The sequence below is a fragment of the Silurus meridionalis genome, chromosome 24 (genome assembly GCF_014805685.1).
Source record: "Silurus meridionalis isolate SWU-2019-XX chromosome 24, ASM1480568v1, whole genome shotgun sequence".
NCBI classification, from domain to species: domain Eukaryota; kingdom Metazoa; phylum Chordata; class Actinopteri; order Siluriformes; family Siluridae; genus Silurus; species Silurus meridionalis.
Genome location: NC_060907.1, coordinates 11,492,806 through 11,519,438, shown reverse-complemented (window position 1 = coordinate 11,519,438; position 26,633 = coordinate 11,492,806). Strand labels below are relative to the sequence as shown.

General features: G+C 36.7%; 1 protein-coding gene across 1 annotated transcript in view; it reads right to left on the bottom strand.

The window, feature by feature from the left end:
- Positions 1-26,633, bottom strand: part of sorcs3 (sortilin related VPS10 domain containing receptor 3) — a 235,965-nt gene that overhangs the window by 92,368 nt on the left and 116,964 nt on the right. Inside the window, exons 3-4 of the mRNA XM_046837847.1 lie at positions 12,489-12,588; positions 5,647-5,805 (exon numbers count right to left, since the gene is read on the bottom strand). Of these exons, the coding sequence (XP_046693803.1) occupies positions 5,647-5,805; positions 12,489-12,588 (259 nt within the window). The remainder of the gene's footprint in view (positions 1-5,646; positions 5,806-12,488; positions 12,589-26,633) is intronic.

Sequence of the window (26,633 nt, the reverse complement as noted above, 5' to 3'; positions counted from 1 at the left end):
GGGGGATTCTTTTTTATTAACTTCAACACTAGAGAGAGAGAGAGAGAGAGAGAGAGAGAGAGAGAGACAGACAGAGAGAGACAGAGAGAGAGATTGGTGGCCAAGAAAACTGCAATGGAAAAATATACTAAATCTTGGGCATGTACTTAATTTTGAAAAAAAAAGTAAATAAATAAAAACTCATGCATTATCATAATGCTGTACTGCACTCACCAAAGTACATTTTTATATTTATTAATCATGGCTATGAACCAAGTTTGATACTGAGCAATAAGAGAAACTAAATAAACCACAGGCGTTGCTTAATGGCGTCAGGTCTTTTTTTTTTTTAAGTCCATTTTCGCCCTTCTTACTCACCATGCACCATCTGTTAAACTTCACGATATGAATATAAATGCAGACCATGAGTTTCTAATGCAAGAGCCTGTCCATCTGTTTTAAAAATAAATACATAAAATCCTTAAAAATATCCTAAGGCATTTCATGGGAACTTTGATCACAAGTGGTATTTCACAGATATTTTTGGAGACTGGGTGTTCTGAGATCTCCTGCAGATCAGCAAAGCTTTTGGTGCTCCCATCTACCTGTTAAGTGCTTTCTTTTTCTGTCTGGTCCACAGACACATGAGAAAAGCACCAGAAATAAACTCTGGGTACTTCAACTAATTCATTAGACCCTTTTGTTCATTTGCAGCTAGATGGGTTGCCCATCTTACTTGGAATCGGAAACTATCTTGGTTTCAAGGTAATTTGGATTCAAAGTAACAGCAAGACGTTTTTCTGAAGCCAATGCACCAAACAAAAAATAAGTACAAATACAGTGGAATTCAAATCAAATTGCAAATCCAAAATACTGGCTGCATTTTCTATAGTTCCTTTCAGAAGCATTTTATTATTGTATCTTCTTTATAGTAAATTTCAATTTTATTGGCAAATATTTCTAGCTAACCTCCCATACATGACCTTTCGGGGGGAAAAAAAACACACCATTAACATGGCCATTAAAATCATTAACAAGCAAATGTTATTGAATCATGTAACGCTTGTTATAATAGTTGTTGTAGTGATTTAAGAAGACATTTCTCAATGAGTGCTGACATCCTAAGTGCTAGAAACTGACAGGTCATTGCCATGAAAGATAATGAGACAGCAATGAGTGCGATTTATTCAGGATGCAATAATAGGCTAAGCACAAAATGATGAAATAAGATGTTTGAAACATACAGATTTAACCAAGTGTATATATATATATATTTATATATGTATATAAAGTATATATTTATATGTATATAAAGTAGTACAATATGGAATATCTGATCCGTTTGATTTCTATAAACATTAAATCCTTACTCCATGTATGTTCCATGTTCTGACATCTGATTTGAGAAATATTTTGGACCTATTGAATTTTACATCAAACAATTTAATCATTGTTGTGTGAATTTCCTCCATTGAGCATTGAAAGCTTAATATTTTTCTTTTTGATCACCAGAAAAGCTTTAAAGGACTTAAACTAAGCCCTAAATCAATGCTGCACATACAAATTTTGCCTTTTGCCCCTCTCTAGTGCATGCACAATAAGAAGACCTTGATGTGCACAAAACAGTAAACTATCATATATATTATGTTAATCAGTATGAAGGCCAAGCCTCACTCCTGGAGGTTCAACAAGAAGAATATATGCTAATATGCATCAAGTTTAGTGAAGGACACCTAATTAAATATTCAAGTGCAACTCAAGAGGCATTAGTTTGAAGTTTTTATGTTGTCTCTTCTTATCCGCCACACATTTACTTCTGAAATGCAGGACCCATGACTTCCCCTGTCAAAAAAAAAATCCTATTCCTCTGCTGGTTCAAAGCACTTAGCTATTTGTTGGTTTGTGAAGAACTGAGATGGCCTTTGACATAAAGAGGCTCTAATGCTTTGTGCCATACTTTGGGTTAGCTCAGGTAATTAGAAGGTAGAAGAATAAAACCTGGAGAGTCAAAAGTGCTTGAGGCAGGGTTCTCTTTTCTGTTATTTTTCACCATTACCCATCGGGGGTTCAATAGAGCTGCCATAGGCATTACTGCAAACCACTGCCAAGTGGCCTTTCATTTGCACTGGTAGACCAAAGTACTAAAGGAAAAAAATAGAAACACTGGATAAAATACAATGAACTCACATTGACCTTTTGCTGCTGCTCTGTGATCATTTTCAGAGGGCTGAAGTTGTGTTGCACTGTGCAAGACGATTGTTTTCACCAACTAACGGACTACAGTACTTACCAACTTTGTGAACTTTGTGTTTAAATCCAAGTTTATTGAAAACAAAAACAAAACAGAAACTAATATTGATACTTTTCCTCACAAATCAGTCTGTATTCTACCTTTGGTTAATGTTCTTGTCATCTAAAATTCATTGAAATTAATTTGGACATTAATAAATTGATTTCCAAGCACTAATCTACTACTAAGGTGATCAATGTTTTTGATAACACCATAATTAATTTTAATTGGCAAACAGATATTTGGATATACAATATAAACAACTGTCCACAAACAAACATTTGTAAACACATAACCATAAGGTTCGTTTGTGCTTTTGAACACTCCATACCTGTTTGCTGTTATAATAACCTCCACTCTTCTGGGAAGCTGCTGCAATATATTTTGCAATGTGGTTGTTGAGATTTGTGGTCATTCAACCACAAGGGTGTTGTTGAAGAGTACTGAGGTAGGGTGAGCAAGCCTAGGTGAAGTCAGTGCTCCAATTTATTCCAATAGAGTTGAGGTCTGAGCTATCTAGGAGGCCACTCCAACCATTTTAAACCTTAAATCTTCATTGTGGTTCCTTTGTGCACAGGGACACTGTCATCCTGGAACAGTTTTAGATCTCCTAATGCCTCCAACTTAATAAGAGATTAAGGAAAAAACACATTGCTGGAAAACTCTGGTGTCCCAATACTTTTGTCCATGTTTCCGGATGATATTGTGATTTGTAATGAGAGTAGGGATCAGGTTGAGAAGAGCCTCGAAAGGTGGAGGTATGCGATGAAAGTAGAGGAATGAAAGTCAGTAGGAGTAAGACAGAGTACATGTGTGTGAATGAGAGGGAGGGCAGTGGAGTGGTGCGGTTGCAGGGAGAAGAGGTGGAGAAGGTGGAGGAGTTCAGGTACCTGGGATCAACAGTGCAAAGTAATTGAGAGTGTGTTAGAGAAGTGAGGAAAAGAGTGCAGGCAGGGTGGAGTGGGTGGAGAAGAGTGGCACGAGTGATTTGTGATAGTAGGGTATCTGCAAGAGTGAAAGGGAAAGTTTATAGGACTGTGGTGAGACCTGCGATGTTGTATGGATTAGAGACAGTGGCATTGAGAGAAAGACAGGAGGTGGAGCTGGAGGTAGCAGAGCTGAAGATGTTGATTTTTTTGTTGGGAGTGAAGACGATGGACAGGATTAGAAATTAGTTTATTAGAGGGACAGTGCATGTGGAACGTTTTGGACACAAGGTGAGGCTTGATTGAGATGGTTTGGACATGTGCAGAGGAGGGACATGGGGTATATCGGTAGGAGAATGCTGAGGATGGAGCCACCAGGAAGGAGGAAAAAATGAAGACCAAGGAGGAGGTTTATGGATGTGGTGAGGGAAGACATGCAGGTCGTTGGAGTGAAAGAGGCAGATGTAGAGGACAGGGGGGAATGGAGACGGATGATCCGCTGTGGCAACCCCAAATGGGAGAAGCCGAAAGAAGAAGAAGTGTACTAAATATGCAAAATCATGACTTGACCATGAATTTAGTAGCAACATTTGCCTGTTTAGGATTGTTATGGACCTGAAATCTATCCCAGGAGCATTGGATGAACAAATCCTTTCATACCTAAACACGATTTAGGGTTGCCAGTTCAACTATTAGCATATTTTTGTAAAGGGGAAGACAACCATGTGGGCATTTATGTCTGTGGGGTGGATAAATCAATTGCCCTGGAAAGCTGATGTTATTTGTTATTGTTTTGGGTTTTTTTTGTTTGGTTTTTAAAGCTCATAACATAATAGATACATAAGGCTACTACTTTAACACAAAATACACACACAAAAAAAAACCTTAGCTTCCTATTGTACTGATATGTTTTGACATAAATACCATCTAGTTGGTTTGTACATTTTCTTGGTTCCGTGATGCATCTTGAAGCTATTCTACAGGTTAATAAGCTTGCACAGATAACATGACAGATGAACTTTTCAGAACCAGGAACACACAGACAGGCAGACGCCTTGACAAAAATGAAGCAAAATACAGTAATATGCTGCACACTAGATTATAGAAGCCGACTTCTACTACACGATTCAGACACCTCAAATGTCAAGCGAAAATAATGATGCTAGCCAGGCTCCAGCATCTTTTTTATGAAGTGTTGGCACAAGACTTGCAGTCATTCTAATGAAGGCACAAGCCATAATGCTGGTTTTTGCTTTTTGATTTGATGGAAATTTGAGTGTCAATTCGTCTTCTAAAAAGAAAAAATCACTTGGCATACTTTGAGTAAAATTCGATTATCTATCAGTTTTTCATTAGGTTTTCTGTTCAATCAGAACACAGGACTGGGTAGTAGGTGGAAGATTTGACTAGCAGTAACTGGGCTAGCTTATCATATTTGACTTTAACACTAAAGTGTATGTATGTAGAAGTGATGCCTTAGGGACATACAGTACTTTAATTGTAATGAATCTGAAATCAAGTCCATGTTATTTGTATAGCAATTTTGACAGCAGCCAGAGTCACAAAAAGCAACTTTACCGAGACCCAGATCTAGCTTTAGATCCCTAATGAGCACGCCAGAGGCGACACTTGTGAAGAAAATCTCCCTGAGATGAAAAGGGATAAAGGAAGAAAGCGGATTTAAAAGAGAACCTACAGTATCCTCTTCTCGATACCAGTGAGTAGAGAGATAATTACACTATACAGGTGAAGAAGATGAATGATGGAAGGGTCAGGCAGAACCTGAGCAGTTTTTACCTCCTGCCTTTTACATGTTCAGGCAAGAGAAGCTGTATTTTGCTCTCTCTCTCTCTCTCTCTCTCTCTCTCTCTCTCTCTCTCTCTCTCTCTCTCTCTCTATCTATCTCTCTTTCACACACACACACAAACACAGAAGATCCTTTGGTAAGGTTGCATTCCTCCAAGGTCAATCAGTGCTCAGGTAAAATGTGGACATGTAGCATATGGGATGTAATTACTAAGGATATGCTCAGACTTAACTATCCATATGTAAAGAAAGACCTTTCAGAGTTATAGCAAAGTGCAAATTGAGATTATTTAATGCTAAAACAAGACCTCTGGCACATTTAAGCATGGGGCAAGCATATGGTGTATGCAATCTGTCCATTTCTACAGCATCTAAGCTCAGCGTCATTGTACAGATGGTTTTATATATATATATATATATATATATATATATATATATATATATATATATATATATATATATATATGCAGCCATGTATCACCATTTATAACAAACCGTGATCCAAATAAAAAAAGAAAAAGAAATGCCAGTAGCTAGGAATGAGTAATAATGGGGAAACATGAAGTGTAAATATTTATAAACAGTCCTAATACATTATTAGCACGTTAGCAACAGCAGGATTTTTTACATAGAAAAAAAAATCACCTTCTGGTCATGGCTATAGGCCAGAGCCCAGTCTTCTTGTGAAGGGTGAAAAAGCAGACTCAAGACGTAAAAACTGAGACGATATTTTTGGTAGCTGGCCCCTTCGTCAGAGCTGATGAGGATGCTGCTTTCGAACTCCGGGTCCGTCAACACCATAACCTATCAAAAAAGGGGAATAAAATTAGGGTTTATAGGGTTGTACTATTTTCTTTTTTGTTTCTGTTGTTTTCTGTTTGTTTCTTTGTCTTGCAATACTACTTTAATATATAGTAGTTATACTTGTGTTTGATTTCAATGCCAGTCACACATGGCCCTGAGGAAGAAGCAGGAAAACTTGCTCTCAGGTTGGGGGTACCACAAAAGCTCTCCCATATCAATCAGAGCAATAATTATTAATCATAAGCCTCTATAAATGTGTATGTGGATCTCAGAGTCTTTTACTGTGCTCAAAGTCGTGTCTAAAAAACATGTTTACCCACAACTTCAAGTGTAAGCTTATAATCCTCAAACATACAGTATATTCTGGTAAACTTAAAATCCAGGCTTTGTTAGGCTTCAAGTTTACATTTTTACTTTATTATTTTGCTAGAGGTAATGTTAAATCCCAACTCTGCTAGATATATAGAACCATGTAATACTTAGCAAGGTTACAAGATTGGAAAAATAAAATCACAGCAAGAAAAATAAGATCACAGGTAGGAGAGTGGAAAAGAATGTTTGCCAATGCTATAGTAATTAAGACTTACAGACATTAAGGAAGTCTACACTTGGCTTTTGGCCACCCACTGATTTGTGAACATTTAGCTCTGTTTTTGCCTGCTAGATCACTCTAATTAAACATAATTATGTCACGCTTACATTTCCATTGGTTGGCTTGTTTTGTTCCTTAATGAACCCACAACTCTTCATCTTTGCATCTTCTTCAGCTAAACTATTCTTAGTAAGCCACAGCTTCTCAACTCATCCCCAGAGTCTAACACTTTTCAAAAGGTCATATGAAGCAATCCACAAGTTTGAGTGACATTGATTTGGGATCACTGTCCATCGCCAACCTTATAAAAACTTGCACTGGTGATCAGAAGGAAACATTGATCGCTGGTCAACCCTTCTGAGATGACAGCTTATGTTGCTTCTTACCGTGTTGGACTCAATATGATTTAAACTTAGTTGTCGCTGATATTTAAAGGTTAAACTAGCTTACTCTTTAAAAGAGCACCCACCACCATGATGGCTTCTATTGGAAAGGTCATTTCATGCAGAATTGATCTGATCCAGTGCAACCAACTTTGTCACTCAGCGTATTCAAATAGCAAGAATGAAGGCTTAAATGAATTGGGTTGTCTGAGTTGGATGTGCAAAATTGTTAAGCACACACAAAGCATGCTGAAGGCAAAATAAGAATGCCACTTACATCTTCTCAAGCAGGTAATATCAGTTTAGAATCACAGTGAAAGGAGACGGAGAAAAGAGAAGGAAGGAGAAGTTATGAAGTTGACAGTTCCATTATAGATGATTACTTGAATAAGAGAACTTCTTGGGTTTGCTTTTAGTATATATATTAGCATTAATTACTTTTTTGACAGAATAATATACACAGTATTACTGGCTAATGAGGACAGAGTTAAAAACAACAAGAAGTATGACTTAATGTAACAGGTGAAGGTACATAGATACCTAGCACTAATTAGAATTAAAGTAGAGAAGCCAGATTGTCAGCCAGACTGTATTTCTCACTGCCTTTTCAAGCTTTCCCCACTCAAGCGGATTTGAATTGGAGAAAAAAAAGGGGTGCATTTGTCACTGACAAACATCCCACCCTGCTCTCCCCAAGCTTTAACTACGAATCCCTCCAGGCGGTGATTTAGATAAATTGTTTTTCATTAAGTGCCAATAAACAGCCAGCCGAATCGCAGCCAGGATTTGCGCATGCTGAGGCCTTTCCAATTTTACCATTCATTATGGGCTCTAGGAGATGGCACAGGCCCCCCTCCTGCTTTCGACTATCTCCGAAGCTTGTCAGATGCAATTTGTGAGGTTTAAGGGGCTAATCATTTTCTCTAACATTGTTTTAAGCAAAAGCTTATATTATGAAAGAGGAATTACTTTTGACCTTGGATTCTTGAGGATGTTATTGGAGTTTTACTTAAGTGAGCCAGAGAATGATAAATTCTTCAAGGAAGTTTGTCTAGCTACAAAGAGAAGGTTTTGCACATTTTGGGGTCTCAGTACTTGACCTAGAGCTCTTGGGAGGTGTGTACAAACAGGGTATAATATGTAATGCAATTACAGCAAGTAGTGTATTTATCAATAGCTTCAAAATTATTTATTTTTGCAATGTCTGCTCGAGCGAGAATAATAGTAACAGAGTCTCTTGTTGATCTCAGAGGGAGCTTGAATCATGGGTTTGTGCATGTGGACATCAATTTTTATGTTGATTTGGAAATATATCTGGCTTCTGCTCTTATTGAAAACTCTGGACATTCTGGCAGAGGCACCCAGGTTTTGAACAACCTGGTAATTAGCAAATTTATGATGCCATCTGTCTTCACATGAACACCTAAACCACCAGCCACAAAAAAATCCCCAAAGTAATCATTGATCCCACCTTCACATTTTACAGTGACTATTGTAGGACTTTTCCAAACACTTCCAGTGAGCCAGTGCTCACTGTAGCCTCAAATTTCTGTTTGTGGCTGATGTGAGTAGAACCTGATGTGGTCTTTCACTGTTGTGGCCCATTCACCTCCAGATTTGAGCTTTTACAATATGGTCAGTAAAAACTGATGGGTTTTGTAGATTTCCAATATTCTGTATTAACTATATCAGCTGTTGCTAAAACACTTCCACCAGTCTATTAAACATATATGTCCCATTCCTAAAATTGAATCCAAAAGTCAGGAATTGACCCAGAGGCCTGACCACAAATCACAAAGAAAAGGATAATACATGCATGCTGATAACTGTAGCAGGTAGCACATGGTAGTAATGGCCAAATAAGTCTTTGTGGGACCAAGAGAATTGATTAAGAGTGAGGAATAAACACTGAATGCTATTAGCAGATGCTCTCAGCAGTAAGCTGCTACAGCTTAATCTATATTACCTAAATACTGATCTCAGGGGCAGAATGGTAAACACTAGTTCTACCTGCCAAGGAAAAAAAAAAAGAAGGAAAAACTCAGCGTGGAATTAATCATGTCAAACATGATCAATTGCCTTTGTTTGGAAAAGAAGAACAGTCAAGTAGAAGCAAAATAATGCTTGGTAGTAATGCCCTTTTAACTTAAAACAAAAAACCTTGTGTCTCTCTTCATGTACTCCATCTTCAAAATAGCACATTGGTTTTAGATCCTCTCATATCTACTAGTTCTGGGTGATGCATTTTGTAGAGTGCATGAATCTCACCAACTGAAGCAAAATAACAAAGGATCTGTGGGGTTGGTCAACAGGCTTGTGTGGATACTCTGATGTAGTCCTAGGTACAGTAGGTTTATCTAAAGTGAAAAGAATCTGAAGGCCATTTAGTTTTCAGGCACAGGGATCTACCAAAGACTTACTTTAGCTCATGTGTCTGCAGAACTGTTCCCAAGACTCTGTCCCAACCTGGCCTCAAAGTCAAGAGTATACTTCGTAAATCAAATGCTTTTCACAGTTCTTGTTAGTCTTTTCTAATTTAATTGCTGTCTTAGAAAGCTGAATCTACTTTGGCCCTCAGGGAGAGGCTTACAGGCTCTTCCAAGATCGCGGGATGGAGGCCATGTTATTAGCCACTACACACATTCCCGCTGAAGCCTTAATTCTCTTATTGGGCTGCCAGACTTCTCGTCACACATCTCCTGCTGTCTCTGTGATGAAAAGAGAGAGACAGAGAGAAAACTGGAGAGCAAGAAATTGGAGGTTAGGGCTGAGCTTTGGTAACATGTAGCAGACTCAAATAATGAGGTGAGAAGTGAAGATTACTGAGTCTTTGAATTATCCTGTTCCAGTCTATAAATTCAAACAAAACAATTAAAAAAAAAAAATTCATTTATAACTTGACAATCAGGCATGTGATTGTTATCTTAACTTGCTGCCCATACTGCATTGAACCACCTCCTTTTAATAAAAAAAAAAAACATCTATATTTGTGTGGCCTTTTCATGCATATTTTTATTCTTAGTCTATTATATGTTGGTAAATAATGCTTATAAAATGTTATAATGTGTAGCAAAGTACAGCTGGGAACTTTCCAGAAATTACATGGAAGAAGCTTTATTGCAAAGGAAGCAGGTGCAGCAGATAGGGTCAATGCCTTGTAACCCCTGGAGTCAGTGTTTGATGCTGAGCTCTGGTCCATGTCTATGCAGAATTCTGCTTGTCGATACTTTCTCTGTGTGGCTTTCCCATAAGTTATCAATTTTCCCCCACTTTCCAATCCAAATTAATTAGGTAGGTGGGTGGGGGTCTTGGTAGGTGTTTGGTTTGAAAACTTTATTGATCCTAAAATATATTGCTGCATACCCAAAGTGGTAAAAAAAAGTATATAAAATACAAGAAAGTATACAGTGCAAAAAACCTCTAAACAATAAACAATCTATTTTTCTTTCAGCTCGACCGGTCTGCCCATTATCTTGTCCATTTATTCTGACCTTTCTCATTAAGAAGTTATTTCCACCCACTGAACTGCCACTCACTATATATATTTTTTTTTCTTAGAGACTCTTGCTTGAGAAAATACCATGCGATTAAAAAAAACCTCAAACTAGGCTGTTTGACACCTGCTACCTTACAATGGTCAAAGTCACTAAAATCATACTTTTCGCTGATTCTTGTGTATGATATGAACATGAAATGTATTGTGAGAATTTGTATCAGCATGATTGCCTTATTGAATAACTGCGAGGTTTCTAAATGTACAGGCATTTCTTATTTCTTATTTCTAGTTACAATGTGCATAAAAAAAATTCTTCTATATCAAAACCATAAGATGTTTGAATGGAGTTTACAGTTTGTTTACAGTTTTATTGCCTGATAACCGAGTGGTCAACTCTGAGGTATCATATTATTACTCTAGGCAGCATGCCAGGATGAGCCATCTCTGTTTGAGAAACAAATCGTTAACCTTTGAGCTTGTTAAGTTTTGCAGACACGTTTAAATGTTATTCGAAGTGAGCTTTGCCTCTCCGTTAAACCCGTTGCTGGTGATTAGCCCACCCTTTAACCTTCGAAAGCAATCTGGCCTTTCATTTGGTGAGAGAAAACGCCCAGCACTGGGTGTCTAATGTAATCAAGTTAAGAAGTAACAAAGCTAAGATTAAGTAGTGTTGGATATAGAGGCCAAAAAATGTCAGCAGAACTTTTCCTGTTTCTATATACATTTTAAATGTGTAAGAATTTGATGTCTGTAAATTTATTAAAAAGAAAAAACTGAAATATTTCACAAGTATTCAGACCCTTTACTCAGTACTTAGTTGTAGCACCTTTGTCAGCAATTACAGCCTCGAGTCTTTTGGGTATGATGCAACAAGCTTTACACACCCAGATTGGGGAATTTTCTTTGCTATTCTTTATAGCAAATCGTATCAAGATCAGACAGGTTGAATGGAGACCATCAGTAGACAGCCACTTTCAGATCTCTTCCGAGATGTTTAATAAAGCTCAAGTCAGGGCTCTAGCTGGGCCACTCTAGGACATTCACAGAATTGTCTCTAAGCCACTCCTGTGTTGTTTTGACTGTGTGCTTATGGTTGTTGTTACGCTGGAAGGTGATCGCATGGCCCAGTCTGAGGTCCTGAGTGCTGTGAGTGCTGTGAGTGCTGTTTTTATTGAGGATATCTCTGTACTTTGCTCCATTCAGCTTTCCATCATCCCTGATTAGTATCCCAGTTTCTGCAACTAAAAAACACCACCACAGCATGATGCCGCCACCACCATGTTTCACTGTAGGATGGTGCCTGGTTTCCTACAGACATAACGTGTAGATTTGGGGCTAGGCGGTTCAATCTTTGTTTCATCAGACAAAAGAACTCTTGTTAAACACAGAGGAGGTCCTTCAGGTACTTTTTTTGCAAACTACAAGCAGACTTTCATAGGTTTTGCATGGGGAGAAGCTTCCGTCTAGCCACTCTGGCATAAAGTCCAAATCGATGAAGGGCTGCAGTGATGGTTGTCCTTCTGGAACTCAAGATCTCCGGAGCTCAGTCAGAGTCACCATCGGGTTCTTGGTCACCTCGTTTGGCCTGGCTACAAGCTCTTGGAAGAGTCCTGGTTGTACCAAACTGCTTCTATTTGAGAATTATGTAGGCCACTGTGCGCTTGGGAATCTTTAGTGCAGCGGAAATTATTTCTAGCCTTTCCCAGATTTGTGCCTTGCAAAAATTTGGTCTCTGAGCTCTGCAGGCAGTTTTTTTTCCTTTTGTTGGTTTTTGCTCTGATATGCATTGTCAGCTGCGAGCCTTCTTTAGAGAGACGTGTGCCTTTCCATATCATGTCCAATCTATTTAATTTACTACATCTAATCAAGGCAGAAACAGCAAGAGAATTGAGAGCCACCATAGCTAATTTTTAAGTGTTGTTGCAAAGGATCTGAATACTTATGTAAATATAATATTTCTTTATATATATATATATATATATATATATATATATATATATATATATATATATATATATAAAGTTACAGACAGTTCTGGAATTCTGTTTTTTTCTTTGTCATTACGGAGTACTGAGTGCAGATTAATGAGAAAAAAAATCTATTTGAAAGATCTGCAAGATAACAAAATTGAAAAAAGTAAAGGGGGTCTGAATACTTTCTGAATGCACTGTATAACTATCATTTTTTAAACATATGATAAATGCCCATTTACCTTCCTCTGGTTGGTGGGACAGACGTACAAATAACTCAGGACTGTCTTCACTCCCACTTTATCGTTCAGTCTCTCATAGGTGGTGCCATAATCTGTTGATCTGAGGAACAGAAAATCAGAGGTTGTCATTTTTTTTTGAGAAAATTCTACATTTTAATAAATTTGAAATTAATACATTTTTACTACTTTTACATTTATACAGTGCCTACTGGACTGCAGCTACCAATTTTGTGATTCTATGTACAAAATGTACATGTACATGGGTCTCTTCTTGGATCACTTAACACCCAGTCAAGAGGACAAGGTCTCACTTAATTATTCCATTATTATTCAGATTATTATTATTATGCAAATCATATTAATTATATCATAGGCTTTGCATTGACCAAACTAAACATTTATAGGAGATGTCAGAGCAAAGTGTTGGACAGATCTTTCTCTGCCACCATCAAAGAATTAACTGAGGGAATAAATTCTGAATGAATTTTATTCTCCAGTTCACTTTCACACATACAGTTTGTAGAATTTATGTTTTAGTTGGGTTGAAGTTATTTATTTATATATAAAAAACAGTTAGATATAAACAGACAAAAGTTAAATACTGCAGCTTTAAACAGGCTGGAGCTCCGTAAATTATGAATTATGTTTCTAAGTAAATCATGGAAGTGTTTATGACCTACCTCATCCCAGGTTATAACTGGAGACAATTGTCTAATGTATTATTTCACAATTCTAGTCACAAAAGTCATGTTGATGTGAGTCTAGTGAATCCAGCAGTTCTGGAAGTCATAAACATACACACAGAGTGCAAGTAAATGACAAAAATTAGCTGCACGCTGTGTGTAAATTGGGTGTGACTTTCTCTGTCACGCCCAATTTACGCTAAGGATTGGGCTTTGGAGCTGAAAACAAGTGTGAAACAGCAAATAAAGCTGAATAATGTAATAACGAAATGGATTTGAAAATGCGGAATCTAAAGAATAATTAAAAATCCATTTCTTAGAGTCTGATTTACTATTTTATGGACTATTAAATAACAAAACATCTGACCTTTTTGCTTTATTGCTTTAGATTTCCAGCATGTTCTCTTTAAATGTAAATACCAAAGATGCAAATGACCTCTGCTACATCGAGTATAAAACGCTTCCCACGTTATGATTTATGACTTCTGAAGTGAGAAACATTCAATTTTATACAGGGGGTCTTTATGCATAAATAAATGATTGCAGATTATCTGCACAATATATTAATAATTCATGTCTTTCCTTTGACTGAGTTAAAACTAAGGTAATAGGTAAAAGAAAAACATGTGGAACAGACTGGGATCAGAAACATGAATAATGTATAAACTGAAAGCAAGTATTGAACAATAAGGTCCCACCAGGAATCCAGAATTTATTTATATTTATCTGTCAGTTGTCATTAAGTCAAATGTTGTGGATAGAGGCAGCTCTTGATATAGATACAGAAAGGTCTTAACATCTCAGACTATTCTCCAGAGCTGGTAGAGCATTAATATTTATTAATAATTTCCCTTTTCGCTGCTTGAGTAATCCACCTTTAGGATATTGGGTTCATGGATGCAAGTTGCTGATACGTTCAGTTAACATTTATTAATCTTCAGTAACCACTTACACTGCTCATGGACAGTGTGAGTGACTCTAGTTTGGGGATTATACCCTGGATGGACTACAAGTCCACTTGCACACACTCATTCAAACACACTCATATATTTATGACCTCATCGACCCATACAGGCAATTTAGAGCTGATGTACTGTAACTGTATTAGACTGCAAAATTGGTCAAAGTCTATAGTTGGGTAATAAACAGAGTATGGACAGATGGTGCTCTTGGTATCTGAAGTGGAGCCTGATTTCTTTCTAGTTCACACTCTGGACTTAATTTACAGGCATACCAGGGTGTTACACAGAGAAAAACACTTTCTAGTTTTTATCCTCATTGAGCTAATATATTTCAGCCTGCTACACTGACATGGACTAAAGTATTAGGACACCTGACTTTTCCAGCCATATGTGGTTTGTCCCCAAACTGTTACCACAAATGTGGAGTTTATTGTTTTCCCTCAAATGAGCCAGCAAACCCAAACCTGTTCCAGCATGACAATAGCCCATGTTCAAAATAAGCTATATGAAGATATGGTTCACATGGGTTGGAGTGAAAGATTTTAAATAGTCTGCTATAGACCTCTGACCTCAAAACTATTAATAAACACCTTTGACCTTTGGGATTAATTAAAACACTGACTAAATTGAAACACCCCAGACCTCCTCAATCTTCATCAGTACCATCATCAGTATATATATATATATATATATATATATATATATATATATATATATATATATATATATATATATAGAGAGAGAGAGAGAGAGAGAGAGAGAGAGAGTAAGGTTTGGGATGTTGAAAGAGCACATATGAATCATATGGTGAGGAGTCCACAGACTTTAGTCGATATAACCTATTTTTGAAACATGACTGAATAGGCATGTGCAAATACAGTCATGGGAGTTTGAATGAATGAATGCACTGTAGGTGGATATTTTTCCTTTTGCTTGAATAAGAATCTAAAATGTGACCAGCATACCTAGTCCAATCTAAAGGCAAAGAGTACAGTTTGTGTATAAGTATGTAATACTTTATCCACTTTATTTTTAGACCTTAAATAAGATATTGCAATGTAATGAATTGCTTAAACATAATACTTTCACTGCTGAGCTGCTGAGAGATTAGATTACAGTATTGCATTTACCATCACGTCTGGCTGTCAATAAAATAGACTAAACACCTAGTGCTCATAAGGTGGCTCGTGTTTATGAGTAAGAAATAAACTACTGTTTTTTTAAGTCATTGCCAATTTCTTGCTTTCCCATTATATAGACCTCTCTAGCATGGACAAGATGGATGAATAGCTTCAAATATAACTTGTAAATTCACTGCAATCTCAATACTGTTATGTCGACTGAATGTGCATGAAGGAGAGCTCTAACTACCCATTACCCAAACATATGTGATTCATTAGCATAGCTAATCAACAGATTGGAAGGAAAATTAAGGCCACCATTTTTATATAAAGAGCAGGGCCAATTGGACTTCTAATCAGTGAGAACTTCAGCATCATCAGGATTCAAACTCACAATCTCCAAATGGTAGAACGGAACTGTAGACAGCTGCACCACTTATAGGCCAAATTTAGCAAAATTCAACTTAAATTTAAACTGTCTGTGCAATCTCTAATCCCACTGTATTTCTACATGCATGGTTACTTACACTCTTGTACTTCCTGTACTATTGTATGGCCTATTGTATTCAGCGATTCAAAATAAAGCCTTAACATTACAACTTTCCTTTCTTTTTTATTCTTCAACTCTTTCATGCGATCATTTCTTTTCTTCACACGAGCCACAGACCTCATGCATTCCAACTAAATTACACTGTGATCTTTTTCATTTTCGAGAGCCCCTGAGATGGCCCGCAGTGATCACAGAGTGCCATCAGAAGCAGAGAAAGTTACTTCCTCTGAATATTAGAGCATGGCAAAAAAAAAAAAGCAATCGAAGAAAACGGTCCAATCCAATTCAATGAGGATTCGCAGGCATTCAGAGTGCACTGTGGACAGAATCGAATCTGCTTTCATGTCTTGTCTAAGGAATAAGCTCTTGACAGCTTAGTGATAATGCTCAGAATTTCGCTGGTGTTTTTTACTTAATAGTCTGAGCTCAGATGCCCTGCCAGTCACCTCAAAGATTCCGAAATTCATTATGTTTTGTTATCCATTTTCATAACTATTTTGTTATTTCATGACTGTTTTAGTGGCTGTTACACAATGTTTTTTCTCAAATGGCCAAATTGGGCAAAAGGACATCAATGTAAACTTGGTGTGACTTCCCTGCTGAAAACACACACACACACACACACACAAAACATTAAAAAAAATCTACTGGTTACCACTACAAATACTATTGCAAACCACAAGCTGTTAACCATTAAAACTGTTACCAAATGGTTTCTATTGCAGAGTGTGTTTGTGGACATTATTAAATCATTATCTTCAGACTAAAAATACAATTGTAAAAACTATATGGAATTTGGATGCTTCATTTTGTCATTATGGTCCTTATTGGTGTCCAGTAAATACCAACATGTGATCAATAAATTCAGGAGTTCAGTTGGTCCTTAATGGTATTCATTAGATCAGCATTCCAGCATTAGAAGGCAACACATTTCCAGAAGAGACCCACTGGGACATTGTATTGGTTTTAATTGAAACACTAATCATCATTATAACCATTAGAATCATTACAAATGTGTTGTAAAGCTTCTATCATTTTTCTTTCTAATATAAAGTCATCAATTCTCTATTGCCTCTGAATCCTTACTATACTACTAAACTGACACAGTGTGAGAGTGAAGTTTCAATGTTTTTTAAACATCTTTGCTGCTTTTTCCAAGGGTTGACAATTTTAATAGTTTCCCATAATACTTCAACTTGAATATAGTCTTTATGTTGTATCTTTTGTAGGGGAAAAACATCCAGTGTTCTTCCCAAAGGCAGAGCACGATGAATACAAAACAGGGCATATTCTATTGTTTTTGACCAGTTCTCCTTCATCACTAGTTGAACTAATGACACCAGGTCTCAGAAATTTGCAGACAAGAATGTATGTGCATCTCATTAAGGCTTTTTTTTTTGCCAGAAGTAAAAGGAAAGAAAAAAATGCTCTTTTGTTCCTTACAACTTTTCTTTCATAGAGTTTTTACACAGTGCTTCATGGTTTCTTCCACTTTGATTTGATATATGAGTGTCTTATCTAAAACATCATAAAACGTCTTCTCATTGAAGCATTAACTTGGCAACCAGCTGTTGGGAAAGGATTAGACTAGATTGTATTTCTCTCCCTTAAGCAAATGAGTTTGTAAACGTCTTCCACTGCGTTTTCTTACTCTCGTATCCTCACATATTACTCTCGAGCATTATTAATTCACAATATCCTTGTAAAGCCCACACTAAAATGACATGCCTGTCAAGTATTGTTGCAGTAGCTCAATCAGTGTGAAACGTGAGAACACACACACGTTAAATTCTTCAAATAAAATGTTTAGGTTGGTTAAGAAATGTTTAATAAATGCTGTTCTCAAGGAAAGCTGATGGACGTGATGTTCTAGCCTGCTATGTTCTTGTTAATGTTCTTGCTGTACACAGTATTTTCTTGCTGCATTATTGCACCCTCTGTGTTCTGAGGAAGTAAAATAAAACATTTCTGCACATTTCTGCCAATTTAAAATTATAAACCAGTCGTTCATGACACAACAAATTCAAACATAAATCCAAAACCTCACTAGAAGCCATAAAAAATGTTTCAGCTATTCTAAAAGGTTAATGACAGGAAAAAGCCTAAAACATGCCAACCTGCTTACATACCCGCCATCGCTACACATTATCAGTCTCCTACAATGTGTCTCTCATCCTATTCAGCCTTCTCCAGCCATTCAGTTCCCGTCTGGTTGGAAAGATCCACCGGGAATTGGATGCCATTGTCCTAATTTCATGTTTATACACCTGCTACTGTGTCCTGATGAGATTGGAAGTGAAGTGTATGGGGAATGCAGGTGAACGAAAGAGGAATTGACTATTGTTTAGAGATTCAAAAATCCAACAAATATCGAATATACAGTATAATTCAGTGTTCTCCTACCTGGATTATTCTCTTAGCTTATAAAGAAGAAAAGCTGAAAAAATATATACACTATATAATCATTTGATTTTATGTGCTTTTTGAACATCCTATTCCATATTTTTTCCTCATTTGCTGTTATAACAAACTACACTTTTTTGGCCTTTTGCATGCAGGTCTCCTAGTTATTAAGTTCACCAAGTGAAGAGAAAGTCTAATGCTACATATATAATATATAATATATAGTATTAGTATCATATATATATATATATATATATATATATATATATATATATATATATATATATATATATATATATTTCTTGCAGAAACGGAAGGTCAGGTCCACTTGTCAGCGCAAACTGCAACAATTTAGTTTACATGGCCGTCGTCCCAGAAGGAAGCCTCTTCTGAAGTTGGCTCACAAGAAAGCCCTCAAACGGTTTGCTGAAGACAACCTGTCCAAGAGCATGAATTACTAGAACCATATCCTGTGGTCTAATGAGACTAAGATAAACTTATTTGACTTAGATGATGTCCAGCATGTGTGGTGACACCCTGGTGAGAAGTGCCAAGAAAATTGAGGTTTGCCTACAGTGAAGCATGGTGGTGGTAGCATCATGATTTGGGGCTTCTGGTACTTGGAAAATACGTGATGTCATTATGGAGGAGTGGAAGAGTATCCGAGCAACCACCTGTGCAGTTCTAGTGAATTTCATGCCCAGGAGGATTAAGAAAGTGCCAGATAACAATGTTGCTCACAAAATATTGACCATTGACACAGTTTTAATATGTTCACTTAGGGTGTACTTACTTGTTGACAGCTTTTTAAACAATAATGGCTGTACAGTATGTTGAATTATTTTTAGAGGACAGTAAATCTGTACTGCTATACAAGCTGCACTACTCTAATATATATTCAAAGTTTCCTTTCCATAGTATTGTCCCTAGAGAAAATATATTAAAATGGTTGCTGAAATATGAGGGGTGTACTCACTTTTGTGAGATACTGTGTGTGTGTATGTATGTAAGTATGTACAGTATGTATGTATGTATGTGCGTACGTACAAATACGTTATATGGACAAAAGTTTGTGGACTCCTGACCATATGATTCATATGTGCTTTTTGAACATCCCATTCCACATGTAGGCCCCATTCTCTCTCTCTCTCTCTCTCTCTCTCTCTCTCTCTATCTTTCTTCTATTTATATAAATCTATATAAACGACATTAAAATTTTGCTGTAAGCATGGCAGATAAGTGCTTATCCTTCAAGCAACACACTATTTCCTTACTGTAACAGTGGCACTATTTTATTGTTTATTTAAATGAAAAATGTAACTATTAAATGAATAATGCATTTATTAAGAATTCATGAACTGAAGTTTTTATTTAATGACTCCTCTCATATAGTGGTCTAAAAAACAATACAACTAAGCCTATTCAAGCAGCAACACATTGGCAATACTGTATACACCTACATATTAAGATGTTTCTTTTAATGTTTGTCATTTTCACATTTATATTGTATATTGTTAGTCTTCTTTTGTATATCTCATTAAAATGTCTCTTGCTTTTTTATAACACATTTCACAGCAAGAGAAAAAAAATCTATTTGCTTTTTCAGTCTGCATTTTCAAGCTTAAAGGCAAGCACTTTATGTAATCTATAGAAAAACCTGTCTAGAGGCTTCTATCAAAAAGAAAACATGCACACTGCCAACATCAGAGGCATGAACTAAACACTAGTATTTTGTCTTTATTGAATTAAAAAAATTCCACTTCCATTTCTGCATAACCATGCTCTGGGTATGTACAAATCTCCCAGCATAAATATTGACACAACTTTTAAACCTAAGCCTCAGATTTAACTTGTGAACTCTAAATATGCACAAATATAAACCAAATTGCTATGAGCTCCTTCAAATAATACTCTGGAATAACTTCTCAAGATGCTCTGACAATGAACTTCTTAAAAATCAAGTGACTCTGAACAGCTCATAGTGTGCTAAAGTTTGCCTTCCTGTCAGAAACTGGTGTACAGAAGTGCCAACGTTGTTAACAAGGAAATCCAAACAGGGGAGAGAGGAAAAACAAACATGTCAGTGGACAAGACCACTCAAGTCATTGACAGGAGATGATATCCAAAGCATCTTGATTGTATTGTATTCCAAAAAAAACCTGAGGTTTGCAAATGTACTGGTCAAAGTTTCACAAAAGTCGAATACAACCATAAAAAAGGGAAAATATGCCCTCATCTTTGATGGCCTTTCCTCTTCGGTAAGTTTTGTGTATGTTAGGACTGACTGCTGCTTTAGCTATAAAAAGCATAGTTGTACTTTTAGTTGTTCTGCATATCACTGTAGCAAGTTGTCAAAAAAAACAGTGGAGGAGGTAGCTTCATGGTTAAGGCACTGAAGGTCAATCCAAACTGCCACTCCTGTACCCCTAAGCAAGGCCCTTGACCCCATAGTTGCTCAGTTGTATAAATGTGCTAAATGTAAGTCGATCTGGATATGGGCATTTGCCAAATGCCATAAATGTAAATATAAAACACTAACAAACTATAGATCCCTGTTGCTTGAGAAACGCATGCTGGAACCAAAAGGGAAAGAGATTAAGGTAGAGAAAGTTATTGATGAAAAGAGGTGTTGGTGAGAAATCATATTTAGGACAGTTTTTGTGCAGAAACCAGATGGCAGACTCTACAGAAAGGACATCATGGAGAGCCACAATACATGAAAACACGTTTTGTCTTCCTCCCACACATTTCGAAACCTTTTTTGTTATCCCACCTTGCACAAGAAAGATCCAAATCTTGCATAGGCAAGCCACACAAATAGCAAAACTATTTTAAGTTCAGAGAAAAAAAAATCCTATGCCTGTGATTTTTTTGTGCAATCCAAACTAGCACAGCTTTACAACAGTCTACAAAAGAGTATGCTGGACTTGTTTTAAACAACAGCAGGGCACACAGGTTTTATGACAATAAGAGCAAAAGATGCTGTGATACATTCTCACACACACACACACACACACACACACACACACACACACACACACACACACACACACACATACACACAATGCCCCAGTGATAAGGGTCAAGGAGATCAACTAGGGCAGAACAGTGGAACTTGCAGAATAATATGTGATGCCTGTTTAAGTGATTAGAGGTGCAGGGAGAAGTAAAGGTTAATCAGATACTGAGCTTCCGGCCATGACCCAAATCAAACATCTAGGTATGAGCGCATCTGGATGAGAGTCTGGGATTTGGAAAGAAACAGAAAAAAAGATGAGGTAAAAAAGGTACAGAACTGGATAAAGTGGTGAGAATTTAGCTGCTGTTTGCTAAAAAAAAGACTATAGGGGCCATAAATGCTGAGTCGTATAAGAATAAATGAACAAAATTTACTTCACAAATAAAAGACCAAGTGCAATACTTAAGTCTCATTCATTTATGTAGAAATCCTGCTTTACAATCTTTCCAGCAAAACTGTAATTTATGAACTAAATCGATTATTAACGGGATCAGTAACACTTTAAATTTCCTAAAATCCTCTCAATTAAATAAAACCATTTACGAATAAGAATAATTTTGATGATTTAAAAATATAGTGTGTCATGTGCAAAAGTTTAGACATACTTTGATTTGTCAGGCTTTAATCAATTCATTAGGACTTTCAGTCAATGATGGTCATTGGGAACAACATCGCTCTACTCTAAACTCTCAACTCTAAACAACCATGGGATCTTTTGAAAAGCTTACTGAAAATCTGTAAATTAACATACTGCCTAAAAAGCAGGGAAAAGCTAAGAGACAATAAAGCACTTCTTGTTTTTCATGGTCAGAAATGTCATAAGGCATGGCAGCTGAGGAATTAAAGTTTAGAAGGAATAAAAGATAAGATGCAAAAGACTGAGAAAACTTCTTAAAGCATCTGCCCACATGCCAGGCAGAAAGTCAAATCATACTGCCATTTTAGCTGACACAGGAGTGGTGCTGCAATGTTCTGCATGGAAGAGCCATCAGCAAAATTTATTAGGCCAACCTTATAACAAATGTATGCAAAACAACTCTCTATGTAAGCCAGATGCATTAAAATGGGACTCTACCTGCAATTGGGTATGTCAGAAGGAAGAAAAAAGGAGCACACATTACACACATGAACAATACTAATACTTTTCTAATAACCAAATGAAATATTCATATATTCAGATTCATTTTCCCAAAGCTTTCTTAAAACCAGTGCATTATCCTTCCAACTTGTGTCCGTGCTTAGATAACAGACATGAGGCTGAAAGTTTCATGAAGACTATAAACATCTATTCGGTGATGAAGCCACTAAAGCATCTGGAGGTGAGGGAGATGAGAACTACAGATAGTGAGAGAAGAAGCTGGAGAAGATGCATCTCTGACCCCGGTGTCTAAAGTAAAGGCAGGCAGCTATAACTTTTAATAACTACCTATAGCATAGCTTATCTCAGCAAGGACAGAAACATTGTGCATGCTGTCAGGTGTTATCACGACTGTATCCAGCCACGGCAGATACACCGAATGCTTTTGAGCTTATGCATGCAGTAAGGCACTGATGTAATTTCACACTCACGCTCACACACATACTGTATACACACACACCAAAAAATAAAAAATATTAGAAATCAGATAAATACAAGAACATCACATACACATGACTAAATATGCAAAATACATTGCAATGCAAGATGTGAACTAAATTCAATATTTGTGCTAGATCAAATTAAACCATATATAGCACACTATATATATATATATATATATATATATATATATATATATATATATATATATATATATATAGATATAGATATAGATATATAGATATAGATATAGATACAGTGGAACCTTGGAGCTCGCGGCCTCAGCACTCGCGACCTCCCATGTAAGCCAATAAGCCTTAGGTCACCTTCTTTTCATATCTGTGTTTGTATTTGTTTAGCAATGGTGGACAGTAACTGAGTAAATGTAATTTGTTACTGTACTTTACTGAAGAATTTCGATTTGGGGAGACTTTTACTTTAACTTCACTACATACAGCATTCCACCAGGGATCTGTTTTAAACATACAGTTCAGCATCAGGTCAACAGCAAGCAGAACATTTTGAAAGGAATAAATGGTGGAAGAATCTTCTGACTACACAACACCCGTGGCCTTATTTGTGCAATTTTTTTAAGTAGATGAAAAGAAGGTTTTTGGACCATCATCATTTTAATATATATATAAATAATTATTTTACTCATTGATATCATTCTAGTAACAGATTGGTATGCTGAGAGTAACATTCAAGTCTTTTCTCATAAACTGAGTCGATTAAGTAAAAAGTCTTCTGATGAAAACGATAATAGGAACATTATAGCCATAATAAATCATAGTACTTTGGATACTTAAGTACATTTGAAGGCAAATCAATTTTTTACTTTTACTCAAATAAAAGTTTAAAAGTTTAAAGGGGCAGTTTTACTGGAGTATTATTTTGCCTACTGTATCTCTACTTAAAATTTAGTACATGGTTTGTGTACTTCGTACACCACTGTCCACCCAGTAAGGTTCTGTTTTCATACCTATTTCCAGAGAAGCAATGTCAGAGATACAACAAATTCACACATAACCTCAACCTCAATAAGTCCAAGGCATATACATGAACAGTGTCATCTATAATAACCGGGCTCATTGAAGCAGAGTTGAAAATGACATTGGAATATTGACACAGTAAAGATAGTAGGTGGGATTTGACAAGAGAGAGAGAGAGAGAGAGAGAGAGAGAGAGAGAGAGAGAGAGAGAAAGAGAGAGAAGGAGGAAGAGACTGCTCGATTGTGCTTAAGAGAGGGAACTGAAAGAAACACAGACACTGATTCTCATACATTTACACAATGCTTGTTATACGCTGTCGTGTTTTTTGCCCTCCTCGCCCATGAGATGACCGCGTGAAATGAGAACCAGGTGCCGAGACAGAGAAAATACGAAACAATTATTTAGAGAAGGAAGCAACTGAAAGCATGTAGTGCATGAGCTATAGCTAGCGTGCATGTCAGTGAGGGAGATGTTCAGGCTGACTGCACTTTTAGGACGAATACAGTGACCTGTATTGCAAATACTGAACAAAGTAACAGTAACAGAAATGAGGGTAATAAAAAAATGAAAAGTGAGAATAGGAGACAGTGAGGTATGTATTGGTAAAGCTTATAATTTGTGTGCAGTTAACATAGTGTGTATTTTAGTTAGCTCGTTAAAATCAAGACATTTACACACATTGCTTTCAATGTATTTACCATTGATTTGTAAATCATTGTAAAAAATTGTTTGTTTATTCAATATTCATTCCATTCAATAAAAAAATTACAACTCTAGCTAATCACATGACCAGGAATTTTGCTCTTATAATTTCCTCCACTCTTCTGGGAAGATGTTCCAATAGATTTTGGAATGTGCTTATGGATATTTGTATTCGTCAGCCACATGGGTATTATGAAAGGCAGGTACTGATGTAGGTGAGGTGAGAAGGCCTGGGGTGCAGACAGTGTTTAATCCATCCCAAAGGTGTTCAGTAGGGATGAGATCAGAGCTCTATAGAAGCCCACTCAAGATCTTCCTCTCCAAACCTTAAAAACCATATCTTCATGTAGCTCACTTTGTGCACACGGGCATTGCCATGCTGGAACAGGTTTGGGTTTCCAAGTTCAAGTGAATGCAAAATCTTGTTAAAGCGCATCTAAAGACGTCCTACACAATTGAGTGCCTTCAGCTTTGTGGTAACAGTTTGGAAATAAAAATCACATATAGCAGGAAAGGTCGGGTGACCCAATACTTTTGGTAATATAGTGTATGTAGTAGCCAGGGAAAATAAAAAAAAACCAAAAACAAACAAAGGCTTGTTAATAGACAGCAGGAACTAACTTGGGTAGCAAGACGTGATATTAGCCAAATGAAGGAATCTTTGAGGACTGCTCCTCCTGCTGCATTACAGGGCAGTGTAAAGGAAATTGGAAGTGGAACTGCCCTCTTTAACCTGCATGAGCTTTTGATTGACTGATTTCATTGTGATTAACAGACAATACATTTGTATGCCATCAGTCTGTCTAAAGATTTCTAAACCATTAGTTTAGATAACTTAATGGGGTCTTCTCACAGCATGGTTTAATTTTTAGACAGTCACCTGCCAAGAATAATTCTGAAGCAAAAAAACAAACAAAAATACAGACATCTATAAACTATTCTGCATAACACTGCAGTGAATATTACCTAATGACTAAGCTCCAGTTACAGTTGAGTTTAACAATGCTGACAGATGCTAACAGTAGCTCACCTAGCCAGTAGTACTGCTAATTCCTGCCTTAAACATTTCTTTGCATACCACACATCATACATTCATAGTGAATATTCATGAGGTAATTAATGATTTTGGTGATTATTTAGTGCTGTAATTATAATACTACTGTTAGCATGTCATGTCATACTGACATCACAATGCTAAGTTATTCAGGATTTCCTTCTTATACACAGATCTTTCTCTTGTTAAAAGTTCTTTATTTTGATGGTTAGGTTATGGTTAGGGTTAGGTAATATCCCTTATTAATGCCAATTGATGATCTAGAACCTATAAAATATATTAGGATTAAAACAATCAGCAACTGATTATGCTATCTTCCATTTGGTTTCTTTCACACGAATGCATAAACTACACTATATGGACACCTGACGTTTAAAGCCATATTTGGTTCATCCTAAACCTGTTACCACAAAACTGAAGGCATACGATTGTATAGGACATATTTGGATGCTGTAACATTATATTTTCTATTTACAGGAAGGGTTGCAAGATATTCAGCAATTTCTATTTCCTTATTTCACATAAAGATTTCACTTGTGAAAAGTTCTTTGCTTATATATATATTATATGTATATTCTATGAGCTGTCCGATCCTCTGCCAAGTCAAGTCAAGTCAATCCAAGTCAAGTCAAGTCAAGTGTATTTCTATAGCGCTTTTCACAACAGACATTGTCTTAAAGCAGCTTTACAGAAATAAACAGTTAAGGTGAATGGTGTGTATTTACCCCTGATGAGCAGCCGTGGCGACTGTGGCAATGAAAAACTCCCTTAGATGTTATGAGAAAGAAACCTTGAGAAGAACCAGATTTAAAAGGGGAAACCATCCTCATTTGGGTGATATCAGGAGTATGATTATAAATCTTTAAACAATACAGAGCACTGGAGAGTGAGAACTAATTTCATGAGCACTGGAATGTAAGATTATGAGTAATGTCCTCCCTACAGTCTTATACCGTCATTTGAGATTAAGGAACCAGGAGCTACTGAGCAACTCATAAAATAGCTCAACATTTGCGATCATCATAGAGCCAACGACAGCTTCTCCATGCCAGAGCCTTTAAACATTTAAAGAGGTCCAG